We start from the raw sequence: 18,237 nt of genomic DNA on the forward strand, positions 1-18,237 counted from the left end.
GGAGGGATTGGCCAAATGGAAGCACCTAGCACTGGGACGCTCGGCCTCCGAAAACAGGTTGCAAAAGGGGTCTGTGCCGGGGAACAGTCGAAGCGTGAAAGCGGGTGCCCTTCAGGCCGATGGCTGCAACCCAGCCCTAGAGACGGAAGCATAGTCGTATGCACTTCGTCGAGAGCATCCTGACCGGCAGCCTGAGAAGGGACTGGATCAGAGCTCCATTTGGGATGGGTGTTAACCCACCACTCTTTCTGGGCACGTTGAAGTAAGGACTGTAAGACCCTAACTTCATCTCAGCTGGAGGGGCAGGCTGGATCGCGTCATTTGCCAGTAGGACTACGACCTCCGCAGGCATGACACTTCTGTGCCTGAGTGGACCCCTGGTAAGCTGAATCACAAAACCGAGCCATACCGTCCGTATCAACCACTGTAGGGGTATCAAGGGAACGTTGACCGAAGAAGGAGACTGAACCCAGAAGGATGAACATCCTGAAGAAGAGTCTAACTGCACATAGCAGTGCTTACCTTCTTCCCTGGTTCTTGCGCTGGCGATACAGGGCTACGAGTTCCGAGGAGTGTAAGTGCTGTTCAGGAAGGGAACTCGGGGCCGAAGCCCCAGAGGTGAGGAAATTAGCTCTTTTTGTGAAAAAGTGGGTACCGTCGGCCCGGAGGTTGACGGCAGCATTGAAATGCACAGTGGCTCCCGGCCCTCCACCGGGAGCGGGGACGTATATGTCATCGTCCCCTAAAGAACAATCTCCATCACCTCTACCTTTCCCCTGCGTCAGGGATGTTTGCAGCTTTCTTGCGGGTTTTTCTGTCCCTGCGACGCGGGTGGCGCCTCTCTCCCGTGGCCAGCTCTGCGCCGGGCCCATCGTGTGCCTCAGCAGGAGTCAAAAGTGTAGATGTAGTGGGGGCCGCAGGGGGGTGCCCTCGGCAACGAGCAGGAGGAGGCTGGGCCACGGGCAGCGGGGTGGAAGTTTCGCGGCGGGGCAAGATGTGTTTTATGGCCTCCGTCTGCTTCTGGACTGCCAAGAACTGCTGGGCAAAGTCCTTAACAGTGTCACCAAATAGGGCGCTCTGGGAGATGGGAGCGTCAAGAAAGCATGCCTTGTCGACGTCTGCTATCTGTGCCAAAGTCATCCGTAAATGACGCTCCTGGACCAGAGCCGTGGACAGTACCTGACCAAGGGATCGCGCCGTAGGGCGAAGTCGGTGGCAGCGCAGAGTTCCGCTGGGCCGCCGAGATGTCCACCTCGCTCTCAGACTCTCCCTCTGATGCTGCAACAGACATCTCTTCCTCCTGTGGAGTGCCAAAGGAGACGCCCAGCCCGGCGTGCGGGGAGGGTTACTGCTCTGGCATCTCGACGGGGCCACGCTGAGGTGCAGAAGACAGCAGGGCTTTTGGGGCCGGCGGCGCGTTCTGCACTGTGATCTGTAGATCCCCCTCGTGTCTCACGGCGGCCGAAAAACATTGACGGTTCAACAGTCTGCCGCGCGATGACGAGGGGAGCCGCCTCGCGAATGAGCGGCAAGACTACAGCGTGACCATGGTCATGCGTTCACATCCGAGAATGCTGCCTCAGCATGATCAAGGCCCAGACATGTGAGGCAGCGTTCATGTCCGTCCAGCGAGGTGAGGAAACTGCCGCACCCCGGAAGCGCACAGCGGAAAAGCCATTCTGAAAAGAACTCTTACGGCCGTGAGAAAATTGTTCTTTTAGTCCCGGTCTGCCCAGGGAGGAAACCGTGGCACACTGTCCACTCATTGGGGATTGCTCGCTGGACAGCAGGAGGCTTTTTTTTTTGATCCTGCTGGCGGCTGCCGAGAAATCACTCTTTTAGATCTTTGCTCTTTTTCAATCGGCAGCAAAACAGCAAGGAAAGAGCAGCAGGAACTTCATTCTTCTACTGTTTGAAGGTTTGTAAGGCTCGAGCATAGAGGCTCCGAATGCGAAAGACTGAATGAGTGTGCCTGCCGCCATCTTATATACCCGTATGTACGTAGGAGTGGTTTGGCACGCAGATACCACTCGCCAATGTTCATTGGCCTTTTGAATAAGGCTCAGAGATGATTGGTCTTTTAAGCGAGATCCCATATGTAACGTCGAAGTGATTCAACTGAAGGGGAACAGCCAGGATCAGGTTTGGACACCCTGGTATAGGATCTAGCATGTCTGCATTACATATCTACATGTTTTGATGTTAATTGCTTTGTGCCATTAAACTGGGGTTAACTTTTATCTTTTTGTTTTTCCACCTTAGACCTAACAGCGCTGAAAGAGGAAAGGGAAGTACTGAATGAAACTGAAGAGAAATATCAGTATGAGAATCTTCATGATTTCATATCTGGAGAAAAACCTTTTTGTGAGTCTGAAAAGACGTCCAAACAACAAAGTGCTCAAGAGACAGAAACTATGAGTAGTTTCATTTGTTGTCAGTGTGGAAAGAGTTTCAAACAACAAAGATACCTTAAAAGGCACAAGAGAATTCACACTGGTGAGAAGCCTTACACATGTAAACAGTGTGGGAAAAGTTTCACTCGTAAAGGATGCATTAACAGACACATGAGGTTTCACACTGGAGAGAAGCCTTACACATGCAAACAGTGTGGGAAGAGTTTCAAACAACAAGGACACATTAAAATGCACATGAGAGTTCACACTGGAGAGAAGCCATACACATGCAAACAGTGTGGAAAAAGTTTCACTCGGAAAGGCTGCCTTAACATTCACATGAGAATTCACACTGAAGAGAAACCTTACACATGCAACCAGTGTGGAAAGAGTTTCACTCGTAAAGGATGCCTTAACATTCACATGAGAGTTCACACTGGAGAGAAACCTTACACATGCAAACAGTGTGGAAAGAGTTTCAGTCAACGAGGACAACTTGACATTCACATGAAAATTCACAATACAGAAAAGCCTTACAGATCCCCTCAATCTGGAAAGAGTTTGAATGAAAGTGGAAACCTTAAAGTTCACCAGAGAATTCAGAGTCTTTTTACCTGCCAACAATGTGGAAAGAGTTTCACTCATAAAAGATACCTTAACATTCACATGAGAGTTCACACTGGAGAGAAGCCTTACTCATGCAAACAGTGTGGAAAGAGTTTCAATCAAAAAGGAAGCCTTGACAGACACATGAAGATACACAATAAAGAGAAGCCTAACAGATCCCTGTAGCATGGACAGTGTTTCAAACAAAATGTCTAAAATGGACAGTTCCGGTCCTTGATTTTGATAGGCCACAATCAAAGCTGTTGTAAATTACTGTACAAATATACACCTCTTTGTTTCTCGGCAACCACAATTAAAGTAAAGGTCAAAAGTTTATATTCCCCTTTCAGAATCTGCTTAATGTTCCCTTGTCAAAACAATCCTAAAGAATTTCAATAAGAATCCTATACAGGGCTCCTACAATGCTATCAATTCTAATTCACATTTTAAAGCTATGTGTTGTGTCCGTACTACACTTTACAGTGTCAACTAGCTATATTGTGTTGGACTGAGCTTAATGCAAACATGCAAGAAATAATATGGACTATGGACAATGTGTTTGCTCTGTTTACGATTTAAGAACTTCACATTTGTATATCATGAATTGAAGGGAGAGCTAACAGGAAGTGCACTGTTTTTTTTTATTCAAGCACAATAAAGGACACTGTTAGCATTTTAACATCAGTGAATGGGTTTAATTTGCATACATTAGTTACTAGCTCACTTCTACCACCAACATTGGCGGTTTTGTGAAAGGCTGTAATAATCATTTTTTGGAACCATTCCTAAATGATTGTTTTAGAATTGTCTAAGAGCACTGTCTTATAGGACAAGGGATTGTAGGTGGGGGGAGTGAATGTACTCTCTCTCCACCCTCAATTCCACGACTGAGGTGAGTCCCTTGAGCAGTGCACCGAACCCCCAACTGCTCCCCGGGCGCTGCAGCAATATGGCTGCCCACTGCTCCGTGTGTGTGTTCACTACTGTGTGTGTGCGCTTGGATGGGTTAAATGCAGAGCACAAGTTCAGAGTATGGGTCACCATACTTGGCCTCACTTCACCTCCTTTTCTTTTCCTTTCCTTTACCCATTGTGCTGTTATCTACCTATCATTTGTCTGTGTTTTTGCCCCAGAACTTTAATATTGTGAGATATTACCCCCGCCGGACTGAGTCTTTTTCTGGAGTATACTTTTTTGTTTTGGTATACTTACCTTAAAGGACATTTAAACAACCAGCGCTTTGTGGTTTTGCGCTCTTGGAAGATAAAAGACTACCGGTGAGACCAATCTGAACTCTTGTATATATTGTATAGTTGGGACGCTAAGAGACTACACACACACACACACACACACACACACACACACACGTTTGTTTTTGTGAATTGTGGGGACATTCCATAGACGTAATGGTTTTTATACTGTACAAACGATATTTGCTATCACCCTACACCTTCCCTACACCTAAACCTAGCCCTCACAGGAGACTGTGCATATCTTTACATTTTTAAAAAAACGTATTCTGTATGATTTATAAGCTTTTTGAAAAGTGGGGACATGGGCAATGTCCTCATAAGTCACCCTCTCCTTGTAATACCTATGTCATACCCATGTTATTACACCAATTTGTGTCCTGATATGTCACAAAAACAAACACACACACACAAACACTCTCTCACACACACACACACACACACACACACACACACACACACACACACACACACACACACACACACACACACACATTGTTGGGTTTACATGTTTTATGGGGACATTCCATAGGCGTAATGGTTTTTATACTGTACAAACCGTACTTTCTATCGCCCTACACCTACCCTACACCTAAACCTAGCCCTCACAGGAGATTGTGCACACTTTTACTTCCTCAAAAAAACTCATTGTGCATGATTTATAAGCCTGTTTCCTCATGGGGACCTGAGAAATGTCCCCACAAGGTCAAAATCTACTGGTATTCCTATCCTTGTGGGGACATTTGGTGTTGGTGAACTGTTCTTGTTCTTGCTATTTCCAAGTAATGTTGAACAGACTGGATCAAGAAAACAACTTCTTCCTGCTAAATCATTACGTAGCTGGTGTAATACTCAATGGAGACAGAGATGAATTACGAAGACAGAGTCTGCCAAAGGTATAATTTTATGGTTACAATTTAAGACCTCACACATCAATATGTATTTATTTGTCTTTTATGAAAGGTTGACTTTGGAAACTACAAGGCCTTTATAAGTTTCCTCAATGTGAATGGAAACCACTGGAACTTTGTGGTGATTTTTTTTTAACTACAAAAGATGATGACCACTTTTCTTACTTGATAATTAAATTAACTTTAATTGTATTGCATGTCTTCAAAACCGTATCTGCATGCCCCCCTCTGGCCAAATATTTATAATGGACCCAGCAGGAAAACATGAGCAGGATGACAGTAATCATGCTGCAACCAGATTTAGGTAAAATTATTCTTCTACTTAGTTACAAAGCAAGCAATAATGGCAACAAATTAAAAACGATTAACAAAAGCATATTACCTATGTGTTATATTTATCATAAAGGCAGTACTTTCAGATGAGGCTCGCTTGTCAAAGCAAAAAAGACTGGGCGGATGTGAAGTGGAAAGGAGGGATAATAAAACACACCACACAGCAGTATTTGTCATGCAGGTATTTTGTTTCAATTTTGTAAACAAGAAAATATTTATTTGCATAGTTAATTCCTGAAATGGTGGAAAATTTATGGAAAACTTATATATTATATATTTTTTGGCAAAAGTGGTTCTTCAAAATTTCCCACAAATACCTAAACCACTCAACATCCCACCTTCTCTGATACATATGGAGCAAATCAGAAAGGAGATGGCAGAGGAAACTGTAACATCCTCAGGTGGTGAACTAAATGACACTGTTATCTGTGACCCTTTTTTACTATTTTAATATCTTAATATTTTTAGTTTTCAGAAAGAGCCACTGTTGTGCTCTTTGTACTTGCACAAAACCTGCTGGAGGTGATTTGACTACTGATTGGGTATGTACTCTCATCTTACAAAAAAAGAAAGAAAAAAAGAGTGAAATAAATACAGTAGAATATAAAAAAGGTGAACATACAATTGTGGTCAAAAGTTTACATACACTTTGCAGAATCTGGACAAACTTGACAATTTTATAAAAAGAATAGAAATTTGGAAACTTGTGGTGGGTACTTTTCAACACAACAGTATATAAAATATCTATCTATCTATATGGAATAGCCAAGATTTTTATTTATATATTTCTGCCATAAGCCTGATCATGCAGAACAAACCGCATAATAAAAGTAAATGACAACAACAACATTACTATTAATAATAAAAATAAATCATCATCATTATTATTATTATTATTAATACACCCCTTCAGCAGTGAAGTGATTTTTTTTTCAGTATAAAGCACAGCCTTTCATCCCTTGTTGCTTGTGTTTGTTTGTGTGTGTGTGTGTGTGTGTGTGTGTGTGTGTGTGTGTGTGTGTGTGTGTGTGTGTGTGTGTGTGTGAATGAGAGAGAGCGAGGATTGTGTGTGTGTGAGAGTGTTTGTGGACGTTTTATATTAATAAATTGCTACCATATCTTTGACAGACATGTATGTAACTGATGGTCACTGACGTTTCAACAGTTTGTTTACATTTACTAGCCTAGCGCGCTAACAGCTTTCTATACTCACCTGGTACGTTAAAAACGGAAGCGATCTCTCCCCAACTCTTCTCCTTTATCGGAGCGGTTGTGGTACAACTTTGACGAAATATTTTAAAGGCAGTCATGTTGCCAAATCTCAACAAGACGCTCCTCCATCTCCAAAGTCCAACGATTTTGTATCGCGGTTGCCATTTTCGAAATGCTGTCACTTCCATCTCTTCGTAGACTTGTTTCTTATTGGCTATTCTGAAAGTACTGACCTAATCACAGCCGTGATCATCCAGATTTAAAATCCTGAATATCAAACATGTTTGATTTGATCGGGGCAGCCCCGATCTGTGTGCTAGCAGATCTGGAGATGTAAGATTCAATCTTTGAACGCCTCACATTACAAGATAATCTGCGCCAAACATCGGGCCCGATCGAGGTGCTTGACAAGATTTTTGCTCCTATTCTCGGGAGGGGAAAATCGGGGCAAAATCAGGCTAAAACGCCTGTAGTGTTAGCCGGGCATTACGCTGAGGTGGACGTTTATCTCCCACGCTTTGCTCACGTGGCTAATCCACAAAATAAGCAAGTGACTTTCACACCTTTACAGGTAACTAGATAAAGTTTGTCAAGATAAACTTTAGGTTGGCTTAAGAAAGCCCAGCTTGAAATTTTAAAGCAGTTGTAAAAGCCTGAAGTTTGAAAATTTAGATAGATGTATTACATAGAATTTGTTCATTCATAGGATAGCATGATTAGCTTGAAACAGATTAAAAGTTAGTCTGGAGCCCTGGACATCAATTGCCAATTACCCAACTGCACACAAACACGCTTTCAATGGTTTTGTAATAATAATAATAATATATATATATATATATATATATATATATATATATATATTCTTCATTACTATTAAATAATCAGTAACAAATAATAAATGATCAAATTACAAAAAAAATTGGAGGAACAGAGAATGTGTGTGAAATACACTTATTACACTGAAGAAATAACTGAATAACAATATGACATAGTAAATAATATTAACATTAGATTAAAAAAAATCAATAATTAAACTACATAAAGAACAGTTATTTATATATGTATGTGTGTGTGTGTGTGTGTGTGTGTGTGTGCGTGCGTGCGTGTGTGTAAAACAATTAAATAACACGTATATAACAAAATGGAATCACAAAAAAAAAACAAAAAACTATTTAACACAACTGGGAATTTACAGTTCATCAACATAATTAATTTTTTAAAATTTTACTGTGGTTGTGAAAAACTTCCAGATGAAGTGGAAGCTGGACTTCTGGACTTCCTTCAAGGAGCTCGGGGCATGCGGTGTAAGGACACCTCACCATTGGCTTCAGACAAGCCGATGACTACGATGTCCTCCACCACTAGTCCTTTCTCCAAAACCTTGGAAATTGCGAAAAAAGAGATAAAATAGTGATTTAATGATTTTGCTTTTGTTATAATAGTTATGTTTAAACCAGAGGTTGACTTTTTCAATGTCTGTCATTTTGACGGACAGGGTCGTAAAAATTCAAGTAATAAATACCGTTTTGGCGCTCTCTAATGTGGCGTGATAGATCGCTGTAGCCTTAACTGGGTACTGGTGTAATCAAACGCATAGCAAAGGATTCGTAAGAGTTTCTTTTTTGTTCTGGATAACGTGCTCTGAGCGAACACTGGAGCGCATTTGCCACCAACTGGACAGGGGTGGAAACTACAGTTACAAATTACAATAGATCACCCTCTGTGTGGTGTATTCCGTAAAAGTGATGGACAGCCTTCAGATTTTTCCGTCACTGATTAAAACATTCCGTCAATGACGGAAAATGTTCGGTTAACGTGACCTCTGGTTTAAACAATAATCTATGAAGGGCTGTGCTATATTGTGAATATTGTCATGGCGGAGGGTTGGTGCTAGACACAATGCAGCTTTGGGCGTGTTATTGATTTTATGAAATAGTAACCACATGATAATTTAGGAGAAACAATTTTTATATGCAGCAAAAATGACAACACAACTCTCTTGCCAAAGTCTTTAGGATTTCTTGAAACTGTCCTGGAGGGCAGAATTTGACAACTTGTCTCAGAACCTGCATGGAGGCATTTTAATATATTTCACATTTAAAGAGAAATTCACTTCCACAACAAAAATGTAAGAAAAGCATGAGGCCAAGTATGCTGACCCATAATCGGAATTTGTACCCTACATTTAACTCATCCAAGTGCACACACGCAGTAGTGGGTAGTGAACACACACACAAACACACCGTGAACCTACACCCACAGCGGTGGCCAGCCATACCTCTATCGCTGCAGCGCCCAGGCAGCAGTTGGGGGTTTGGTGCCGCCACTTACTCACCCCATTGTTATCCAAGATACTCATATCTTTCTTTCTTCAGTCGATAACAAATTATATTTTGTGAGGAAAACATTTCAGGCATTATTTCCATATACTGGACTTCAGTTGTGCCCCCAACTTAGCACTTCCAAAATACAGTTTAAATGCAGCTTCATATGGGGAACAAGTGTCTTTTCTTGCAAAACGATTGATCATTTCCAAAACAAATTGACAATTTGTATACTTTGTAACCTCAAACACTCTCTTCTCTATGACAGTTAGAGTATGTCAAAGAACTCCCATCTTGTTTTCTTCCCCAACTTGAAAATCATCCTACATCACTACTCAAGTACCGACCCAGTATTTACAAAGTCAAAATGCAAAAAAGATCAAATGCACTCTACAAAAAACAAAAAAGACTGATATAGGACCATTTTGAAGTTGAAGGAGAAAATGAGATGGTAGTTTTTTGACATACCCTAATTGTATTGACCCAGACTACACAGACTATGCATACTCATTCACACAGACAAGAGTATACAAATTGCCAATTGATTAAAAAATGACTGATCGTTTCTCTAAATAAGACCACTCTTCCTCACCTGAGATCATTTAGAGCCCTTTCAAGCTGCATTTAAACTGCATTTTGGAAGTTCAAACTTGGAGGCACTATAGAAGTCCACTATATCAAGTTAATTCCTCAAATATTTTCCTCAAGAAATAATTTCTTTTCGACTGAACAAAGAAAGACATGAACAACTTGGATGACAAAGGGATGACTAAATGATCTGTAAACTTCTGTTCTGGAAGTGAACTTCTCCTTTAAGTGAATGTAATCAGTGTGAATATTTCAGAAAACCAATATGGCATTGCACTGCCTTCACTTTTTATAACATCATAATCAATCCAGTTGTCTATTATAGATCAGTGGTTTGAGCACTTAACTGTACTTCAGCCAACAAAAAATCACACAAATTACATTTACATAGTACAAAAATATAACACCATGACAATCGTATCTTTGGCAACATACAAAACAAAACCAAATACTTACCATCACCTGCACAGCTAAATGATGCCTGGGCAACCTCCAACTGCTGTAAAGCATTACCCAGTTTGCTCTTTGTACCCTGGAGCTCTTTTTTCATAAGAGCAACTTTTTGCTCTGCACAACGCCGTAGACGCACCTGACGAACCAGCATCTCCATCGCCCTTTTATTTACCCACAGAGCCTGAGACTATACCTCCTGGCGTGGCATTGCGGTATCAAGACATGCATACTGCAGGTACAAAAAACAATACATTAATGGACACTTTACAAACATAACTATTTAAAGGTATAATTTTCCCAAAAATACACATTCTGTCATTAATTCCTCACCCTCATGTTGTTCCAAACCCATAAGACCTACATTCATCTTCACAACACTACTTAAGACATTTTTGATTAAATCTCACAGCTATGTGACTATCCCATATGCAGCAAGGAAAGTATCACAGTTAAAACAAAAAAACTACCAAGATGATCCACATAGTACTCTATATAACATCACTACTTCAACCATAATGACACAAACCTACAAGGATACTATTTTAGACAAAGAAAACAAAATATCTTTATTTCACATTTTAGTCTCTACTGTGTCACTGGTGGACACACATTCACAACAGTACCCACAAGAGTATGGCGTCACCACCTCTAACCCAAATCTGACATGATAACTTTGAACACATGCACCATCTCTTATGCCTTGTGTTTAAAGTCATCACTCCACATCTGAGTCAGCACCAACACCACCACCAGCAAAAACTTATGTGACTTTGTTGAATATCTTGGTACTTTTCTGTGCCTTGACTGTGGTACTTACCTTGCTGTCTATGAAAGAGTCAAAGAGACTTCAGATTTCATCAAAAATATCTTAAATTATATTCTGAACATGAAAGAATATCTTTAAATTCCAATTTAACACCCCCAATACTGGGGTAAATTACAAGTTTTTGAAAAAATAATTAATAAGAAGTGTTAAAACAAAGTTGTCAGTTTGTAACACATCTGTATTTGAGTGGTAAGTGCCACTGAATATTGGGTAATGCTTGTTGTGTTGTATGTTGTTTATCGTACTACATCGTTTAACTTCCAAACAGCCCATGCTAGTGGCGATACAATATAAATCTATACTGGATCACTAACAGTCGCATTTTTAAACCTTTACATTTGCATAATTTTGCATAATCCTCTTTGCATATTTACATATTCGTACGCTAGTGTAAATAAACTGACCAGCGCATTCATTTTTATTAAAAAAAATATTTTGAAACAACTAACAAAACAAATAAAATCATCGATTTTTGCACTAATAACCACATTTATTACTTACGGTTGACAATTGAAAATCATGTCGAACCGCCTCCACATCTTCATCATTTATCGCAACGAATTTGCTTGATGAAAAATCAGCCATTATCTGACAAATAGCACAGTACCCAGTTAATTAACCATAAACATTATTCACACTTATACTTAATCAATAAACTAACACCACTTATACTTATCTTAGCGTAAACTTGAAACACGATAATACCAAAAGTACTGCTTACCTCGTCAACGCAACCTCCGATCTGACACTAGGTCATAGAAATCCCATGTAATAAAAAAAAAAAAAATCCCGCTTAATTTTCACAGGAAACATTGATAATTTAAAAAAAATACTTCCTTTATGTGTCAGACAATCTCAAATGAAATAACCACACATATTTTAAAAGTAAATATTTAAAGAATACTATGTTAATTCACAATGACGAAATATAACAGATTTCCATCACAATTTTTTTCTCATTTCATCTCTACACAATAGTACATATTCCATGTAAAACAAAAACATTACTCCCCTGAACTTTTCCATGAATCATTTCCCTCATATATAATTTACTAAAAAAAGTTGATGACATTTATTTCAAACATCGCAAGTTCTATTGCGTCATACAAGCATTATTTCGCCAAAAATGTGTTATCTTAACTAAAACTACAAATTCATTGTTAAAAATATTTACAGTACCACCTACTGTACAAATGAAACCCTTATTATACAGCTAACAAATTACACTAAACTGTAGTCAAATATTATTCAAATTTCAACTCTGAATGGCTATTTGAAACATCTACAAACTGCTCAGAAAGCAGCAGCTTCTTTGTTTACTCTGTTACCAAGGTGACATTAATATTTGAGATACATCATCTACTGTCATGCATTTTCATTCAAAGTAGACTAATTCCTGTTTCTAGTTCATGTCATTCAAATTACACCCTCATCCTTTTAAACTTAAGTGCACATATTAGTCTCTCTCTTTTTACATCCTTCAATTAAGTAGATTAAGACACTTTTTATAAACTGCCATTTAACAAGTTACGCACCCCTGCTTCTAAATGCAATTTCCAATTAACACATCTATTTTTTGTCGTAAATGCCAATACAATATCCACACTGGCGATTTTATCTTATTGAGCGAATCACTATTTTATATATATAATTTATTACATGACTATGGTGAGTAAACCATAGATCAATTTTAATTTTAAAGTAAACTAATCCCTCTTCCCCACTTCAGCGCACCAAGCCCACTTTTTTTTTTTTGCGTTTTTTAAAACAGTGCTGACAACTAATCAATGCTGAAACCATAGACTGTAAAAAATATGGACGTAGTGTCCGTGACGTCACTCGTAGGATTCTGAAAAGCAATTTTTAAGCCTAAAGTAGGCGGAACCGGCCGTTGTTTCCAGCTTACTCTTGAGGTAAATTAACCTAATACTACACAACAAAAAACTATTTATTATTAATAGCATCCAGGCTCTGAACAGATTTTTAAAATCTGATTTTTTTCTGATCAGATTTTTTGCTTGTGAATGTAAATTTCATCCATCATCAATGAGGAAACAGTGTCTTTTCTGACTTTCTTCTGCTCAGTAACATGACTTTCTAAATCTGTGAATGAAGCAACAGTAAATCCAGAATCTGCATATGGTCTGAGGATGAGGCAAAGCCAAGAGAAACTTCTCTCTTAGTCATAGGCCTTTGGAGAGTAGAAGTGCAGTGTAGTTGCGAATTGCTTCAAGTTTTCAGAAAACACTGACTTTTTATTCTTTTGGATTCTCTGAAAGATCTCTCGGGGAACATCATCCAGACTTTCACATTCATTTGAAATGATAAGTTTCTTCTGAAGCACTTTGATTACACTTTTTAAGGAAGAAACTCTTGCCTTTAGTCTCCCTGTCTGTTGTCTTTTCAACCTCAGCTTTTGACGAGCTACACATAGCTTTTCCTTTAACTCATAAGATTTCCTTTTAAGTGTTTTTGGAGACTCATAAATATAGTAGCAGTAATCAGAGCTGCTAGTGTAAGAGTGACCTGATGCTGAGTGTGCTCGTTTTCCACTCTGATTTGTGTGTTGAATGTTGTTACCCAAACCAACATCCTCACACACATTCGCAGTCAGAGCAATGTCATCATGCACAACATCTTGAGCAACAAACGCGTGTTCAGATGTGTCTTCCATCATAATGACATTGCTCTGATTAGTAGCAAGGCTGCTGGCACTACTCTCATTGGCTACATATGCAACCTCCTCATTACTATTTACAGCAGAAATAGGCACTTACCACCTCATTATTACTTATCAAGCGTCTTCTTTTTGACTGTTGTTCTTTGTCCTTGGAGAAACAGAAAATGGTAGGCACGGCAGTGTGCTTCAGGCATGTCCTTCCCTAACATAAAAAATAGGAAACATAAAAAATGACATCATTGCGAGTAAAAAGTTGTTATTCATAACAGAGCTGGATTAGGTCTATAACTAGTATAAATGTACAGTTTACATATTAAAATTATTATTGCTATTAAAAGAATATGTAAGTGTTGTCAATAACTGTCGATAAAGAATCATGTTGTGTTCTGCTGTCTCACTTGGTTAATAATTTTCCCAACATAAATTTCACAGAGATTTTCTGGAGAAATTGTCACTCTATGATAGGGTATTTGCATTAAATGCACTGAAATGTGAAGGTTTGTAAAAAGTGACCTAATCAAATATTTAGTAATGTAATGTTAATGAATGTATGATGGTCAATACTTCACCCATTTTCACAAATTTTTGTTGCTTGAATATTTGTAAAGTATGAGACAAGGTCTCTGTACCCTGGAGTCAGTGATGACTCTCGAAGTGTTCACTGCACAGACGGGAAGCTTTGTTAGGAGTCCAATTTTGACGTTTCATGTTGAGCATCCACTGGTCAAGATGATCTGGATCACCTAGAGGAAAACTTTACAGACAAATATATAGTTATCTCCTTCACAGACTACTTTAATGCAAACAATACAACTTAAATTATTACAGTGTTCAAAAGGTCATAATAAATGTATTTTAGCTTAAAAAAAAAAAGGTGGTGGACATCACAGTGCTCATTCTGTTCAGAACATTCTAACACTTAATGTGGCTTAATGCATTAAGACAGTGTATTTCAAAGATCAAATTCAGAAAACACGTTATTAATAAATCATACTTATGTACAGACAAACACGAGTCAAGGATACAAACGCAACGCATTTAATAACGCGTTAACCGTTGTCCTCCCATAAAAAAAACGTTATAAGGAAAAAGCTTAACATGGCTTAATGCATTAAAACAGTGATTGTCTGTACGTTGTATGTTTTATTAATTATGTGTTTACTGAGTTTGGTCTTTTAAAACACAGTTTAAAGTATGAAGTGAGGTTAAGCGTTACTTATAACGGTTTTCTATGGCAGGAAATCACTTAACGCGTAATTAAACCCGTTGGGTTATTATTCTGGACTCACCTGTTTTTACACAGAAGACTTTAAAAATGATGTGTTTTAGTCTGGTCTTTTATAAACACTGCTTTATTTAAGTCATTTAAAGCGTTTTCCTTATATCGAATTTCTATGGGTAAAACGCTTAATGCTTTATTAATCGAGTTGCCTGTGCCCAGAATACGGGCTGTACATTATTTATTAATAATGTGTTTACTGAGCTTGGTATTTTAATCTTGGATACGCCTGACAGGGAATATAATATATATATTTATTTTGTATTACTAATAAAATTATACAAATCTTTCTTGTGAATAGAACAGGTTACTTTACAATCAAGCTATGACAAAAAAAATTAGGGATGCAACGATACCAATTTTTTCAAAACCGATCCGATCCCAAAAATTCTGAGTATCGGCCGATACCGATACCAGGCCGATATCAGTGGGGGTATTTTCCCTTCAAAACTAAAGAATGTATACAATTCACTTTGTCATTAAGATTTATTTGTTTTAGGTAAAGAAAGAAATACCAAATGTGACCCTGGACCACAAAACCAGTCTTAAGTCGCTGGGGTATATTTGTAGCAATAGCCAAAAATACATTGCATGGGTCAAAATTTTAGATTTTTCTTTTATGCCAAAAATCAATAAGAAATTAAGTAAAGTTCATGTTCCATGAAGATTTTTTGTAAAATTCCTACAGTAAACATATTAAAATGTAATTTTTGATTTGTAATATGCATTGTTAAGAACCTAATTTTGACAACTTAAAGGTGATTTTCTCAGTCTTTTAGATTTTTTTGAATCCTCAGATTTCTGATTTCTAATAGATGCATCTCAGCCAAATATTGTCCTATCCTAACAAACCATACATCAATAGAAAGCTTATTTATTGAGCTTTCATATGATGTAAAAAGCTCAGTTTTGTCAAATTTAACCTTATGACTGGTTTTGTGGTCCAGGGTCACAAATCTGCTTGCACATTGTTGGATGAAAAAGAGATACATGCATGAGAGCAATTAAATTCATAAATTCTTATTAAGATTAAGGTTTTAAAAATAACATTTTGAAAACAGAAATATTACAGATAAAAATAACAGTTACTGAACAGATCTGCCAGCAGGTGGCGGCAAGACACTGAATTAATAACTGAATCATTTCATTCATTTGATTCGTTCGAACAGCTGGTTCATTCAGGAATAAAGCAAGTGACTCTCTGTTTGAATGGGAAATTGAATAATTTTACTAGATTCGTTTAAAAATGCAAGTTCATTCATAAACGAAACACCGCTGTGTTTGAATGGAGATGCGCAGCGGCTCAGTTGTGACTTGTTTCAGACTACTTTTGACGACGAAATAGAGCAAAATCAGGCAATAATGTTATAGTCAGACAATGCAAGTCATTTCATAATAACTTCTTATTTATCTAACTATTGTATTAAACAATATCTCATTTTCAAACTTAGAAAGTATTAAAAGCTGTCACTCGGTTCGCTATATCACAAAGCTCTCTCTCACCGTCCGTCTCTTATATACCCCCTTTCTACACTTTGTTTATGAAAGGATTGGTGAGATATGTCTGTGATACTTTATTCAACGTTGAAAAAAAAAGTAGAAACCTTTGAAGCTCCCCTGAGCGCAAACACAAATATGCTGATCGGGTCAGTCGCACATGGTGCTCCTGAATATTTTCTCATAGTTGCATGTAGTAATTTTCAGTCGCAAATGCAAGTGAAATGGTCACACTGTAGGGCCCTGTTTTTTGTTTTTTTACAGCTGAGGGATCTGATTTGAAAGTTTCTCTTGCCACTGAAACGCATCTGTCAAGGTCAGTTGCTTTGATTCCTGTGCTGCGTCCAAAATCCCATACTGCTTCGGTAGAACGCAATGTTTTAAAATAATTGTGTTCTCGAATGAATTATTATAGTTTGTATATATACTAGACTATTATTTCTTGCTATTTATTTAATCAAACTCTGTTAACGGTATCGAATTTGGATCGGTCACGCATCACCGATATCCGATCCATTCCAAACGCTTGGATCGGCGTCGATACTGATCCAGAGTATCGGATCGATGCAACCCTAAAAAAAAATGCCATCAAAGCTTGACTCAGTGTGTTTTCATTTTGTAATTTAAATTTATTTAATTGTAAAATATTTAATGCAGGTCTGTTAATTTGATTTGTTTTATTTATATTATGTTGTTTTTCTCTGTTGTCACAAACACTGCAGGTGCATGGAAATTTAAGAATGTGTAAGATGCTAATCTGAACAGTTAATGGTTAATTGCTCTGATAACAAATTGCGGTTGTTGGTTAGGAAAATTAAACAAAATGAACATCCCTAGTTTGATGACATGAATGCATGTAACACTTACCAGTTATTACATCTTTCATATGCAGTCCATTAATACCACGACAGTTGCGCTGTTTGGCAAGGGGGTTGGTAAAACAATGCTTCATAATTCTCCAAACACTATCCTTAATGTCAACTCCTCCAATGACACTTAAGGTAGTAATCTGAAAAAGTAAAATTGAAAAATTATGAATACCTAAGCCAACACCTCACTCATAACCCAGTTCTAATAAAAGGTATTTTTTACTTTTCCCTAAGTTGGAATTTAGGATGGTATTTTAGAATGGACATAAACACTACCATTGAGTGCTTTCACTCCACCATTTAGTAAAAGAAATGAGAAAAATGTAGTACAATTGTCTATAGTTAAAGAAAGAAAGTCAAAAACATAGAATGGCATGAGGGTGATGTCACATGTATCTTGTCTGTCTTGTCTTAGAAATGTTTTGATGTGGTTTCTCCCTTTGTCTCACCCTGTCAGTTTGTGATATTTTGGTTTGGCCCTCGTTATTGTTGTATCCCCATCACCTGAGTTACATGATTAGTTCCATTTATAAGTCTCTCTCTTTTTTCAGTCCCCTGTCAGTCATTGATTTAAAGTTTGTCAATGTGAGTGGAATTTACCGTGTTTTTCCTGTGAGGATTTCATTAAAAGTATATTATTATTTGAAGACTGTCTCCCGTCTCGTCTGACCAGCACAACTCGTGACAGGTGAACAGGTTATGAATTTTATATTTGGGTGATCTAGTAAATTGTTCAAAATACTGTGCATCCATCAGTGAGAATAGAATTGCTGCTGTCCAACATACAACTTAAGTGACAGAGAATTCTAATAAACTAACCTATTATTTTATTTGGTAAGGCAATGTTATTACCATTTTGTTTTTGAGGTCTTACTCTTCTCTGAGACGTTTTTCCAAAGCAAGGAGGGCAGTCACATCTTTGAGCGGCAGCACTTCTCTCTTGAGGGGCCTGTTTTTTGCAGATTCATCTGAATCACTTTAAGTTGTTCCAAAATCATTTCTTGATTTGTAAGAAG

The 18,237-nt window shown here is 38.2% G+C and overlaps 1 protein-coding gene across 1 annotated transcript in view; it reads left to right on the forward strand.

Annotated features, from left to right (window-relative positions):
* The first annotated feature begins 1,146 nt into the window (after window positions 1–1,146).
* LOC141322199 (uncharacterized) overlaps window positions 1,147–18,237 on the forward strand; it is a 26,411-nt gene continuing 9,320 nt past the window's right edge. The window contains exons 1-5 of the mRNA XM_073833415.1: window positions 1,147–1,198; window positions 1,868–1,918; window positions 2,263–3,181; window positions 5,046–5,145; window positions 5,213–5,281. Of these exons, the coding sequence (XP_073689516.1) occupies window positions 1,147–1,198; window positions 1,868–1,918; window positions 2,263–3,181; window positions 5,046–5,145; window positions 5,213–5,281 (1,191 nt within the window). The remainder of the gene's footprint in view (window positions 1,199–1,867; window positions 1,919–2,262; window positions 3,182–5,045; window positions 5,146–5,212; window positions 5,282–18,237) is intronic.

The sequence above is a fragment of the Garra rufa genome, chromosome 1 (genome assembly GCF_049309525.1).
Source record: "Garra rufa chromosome 1, GarRuf1.0, whole genome shotgun sequence".
NCBI lineage: Eukaryota > Metazoa > Chordata > Actinopteri > Cypriniformes > Cyprinidae > Garra > Garra rufa.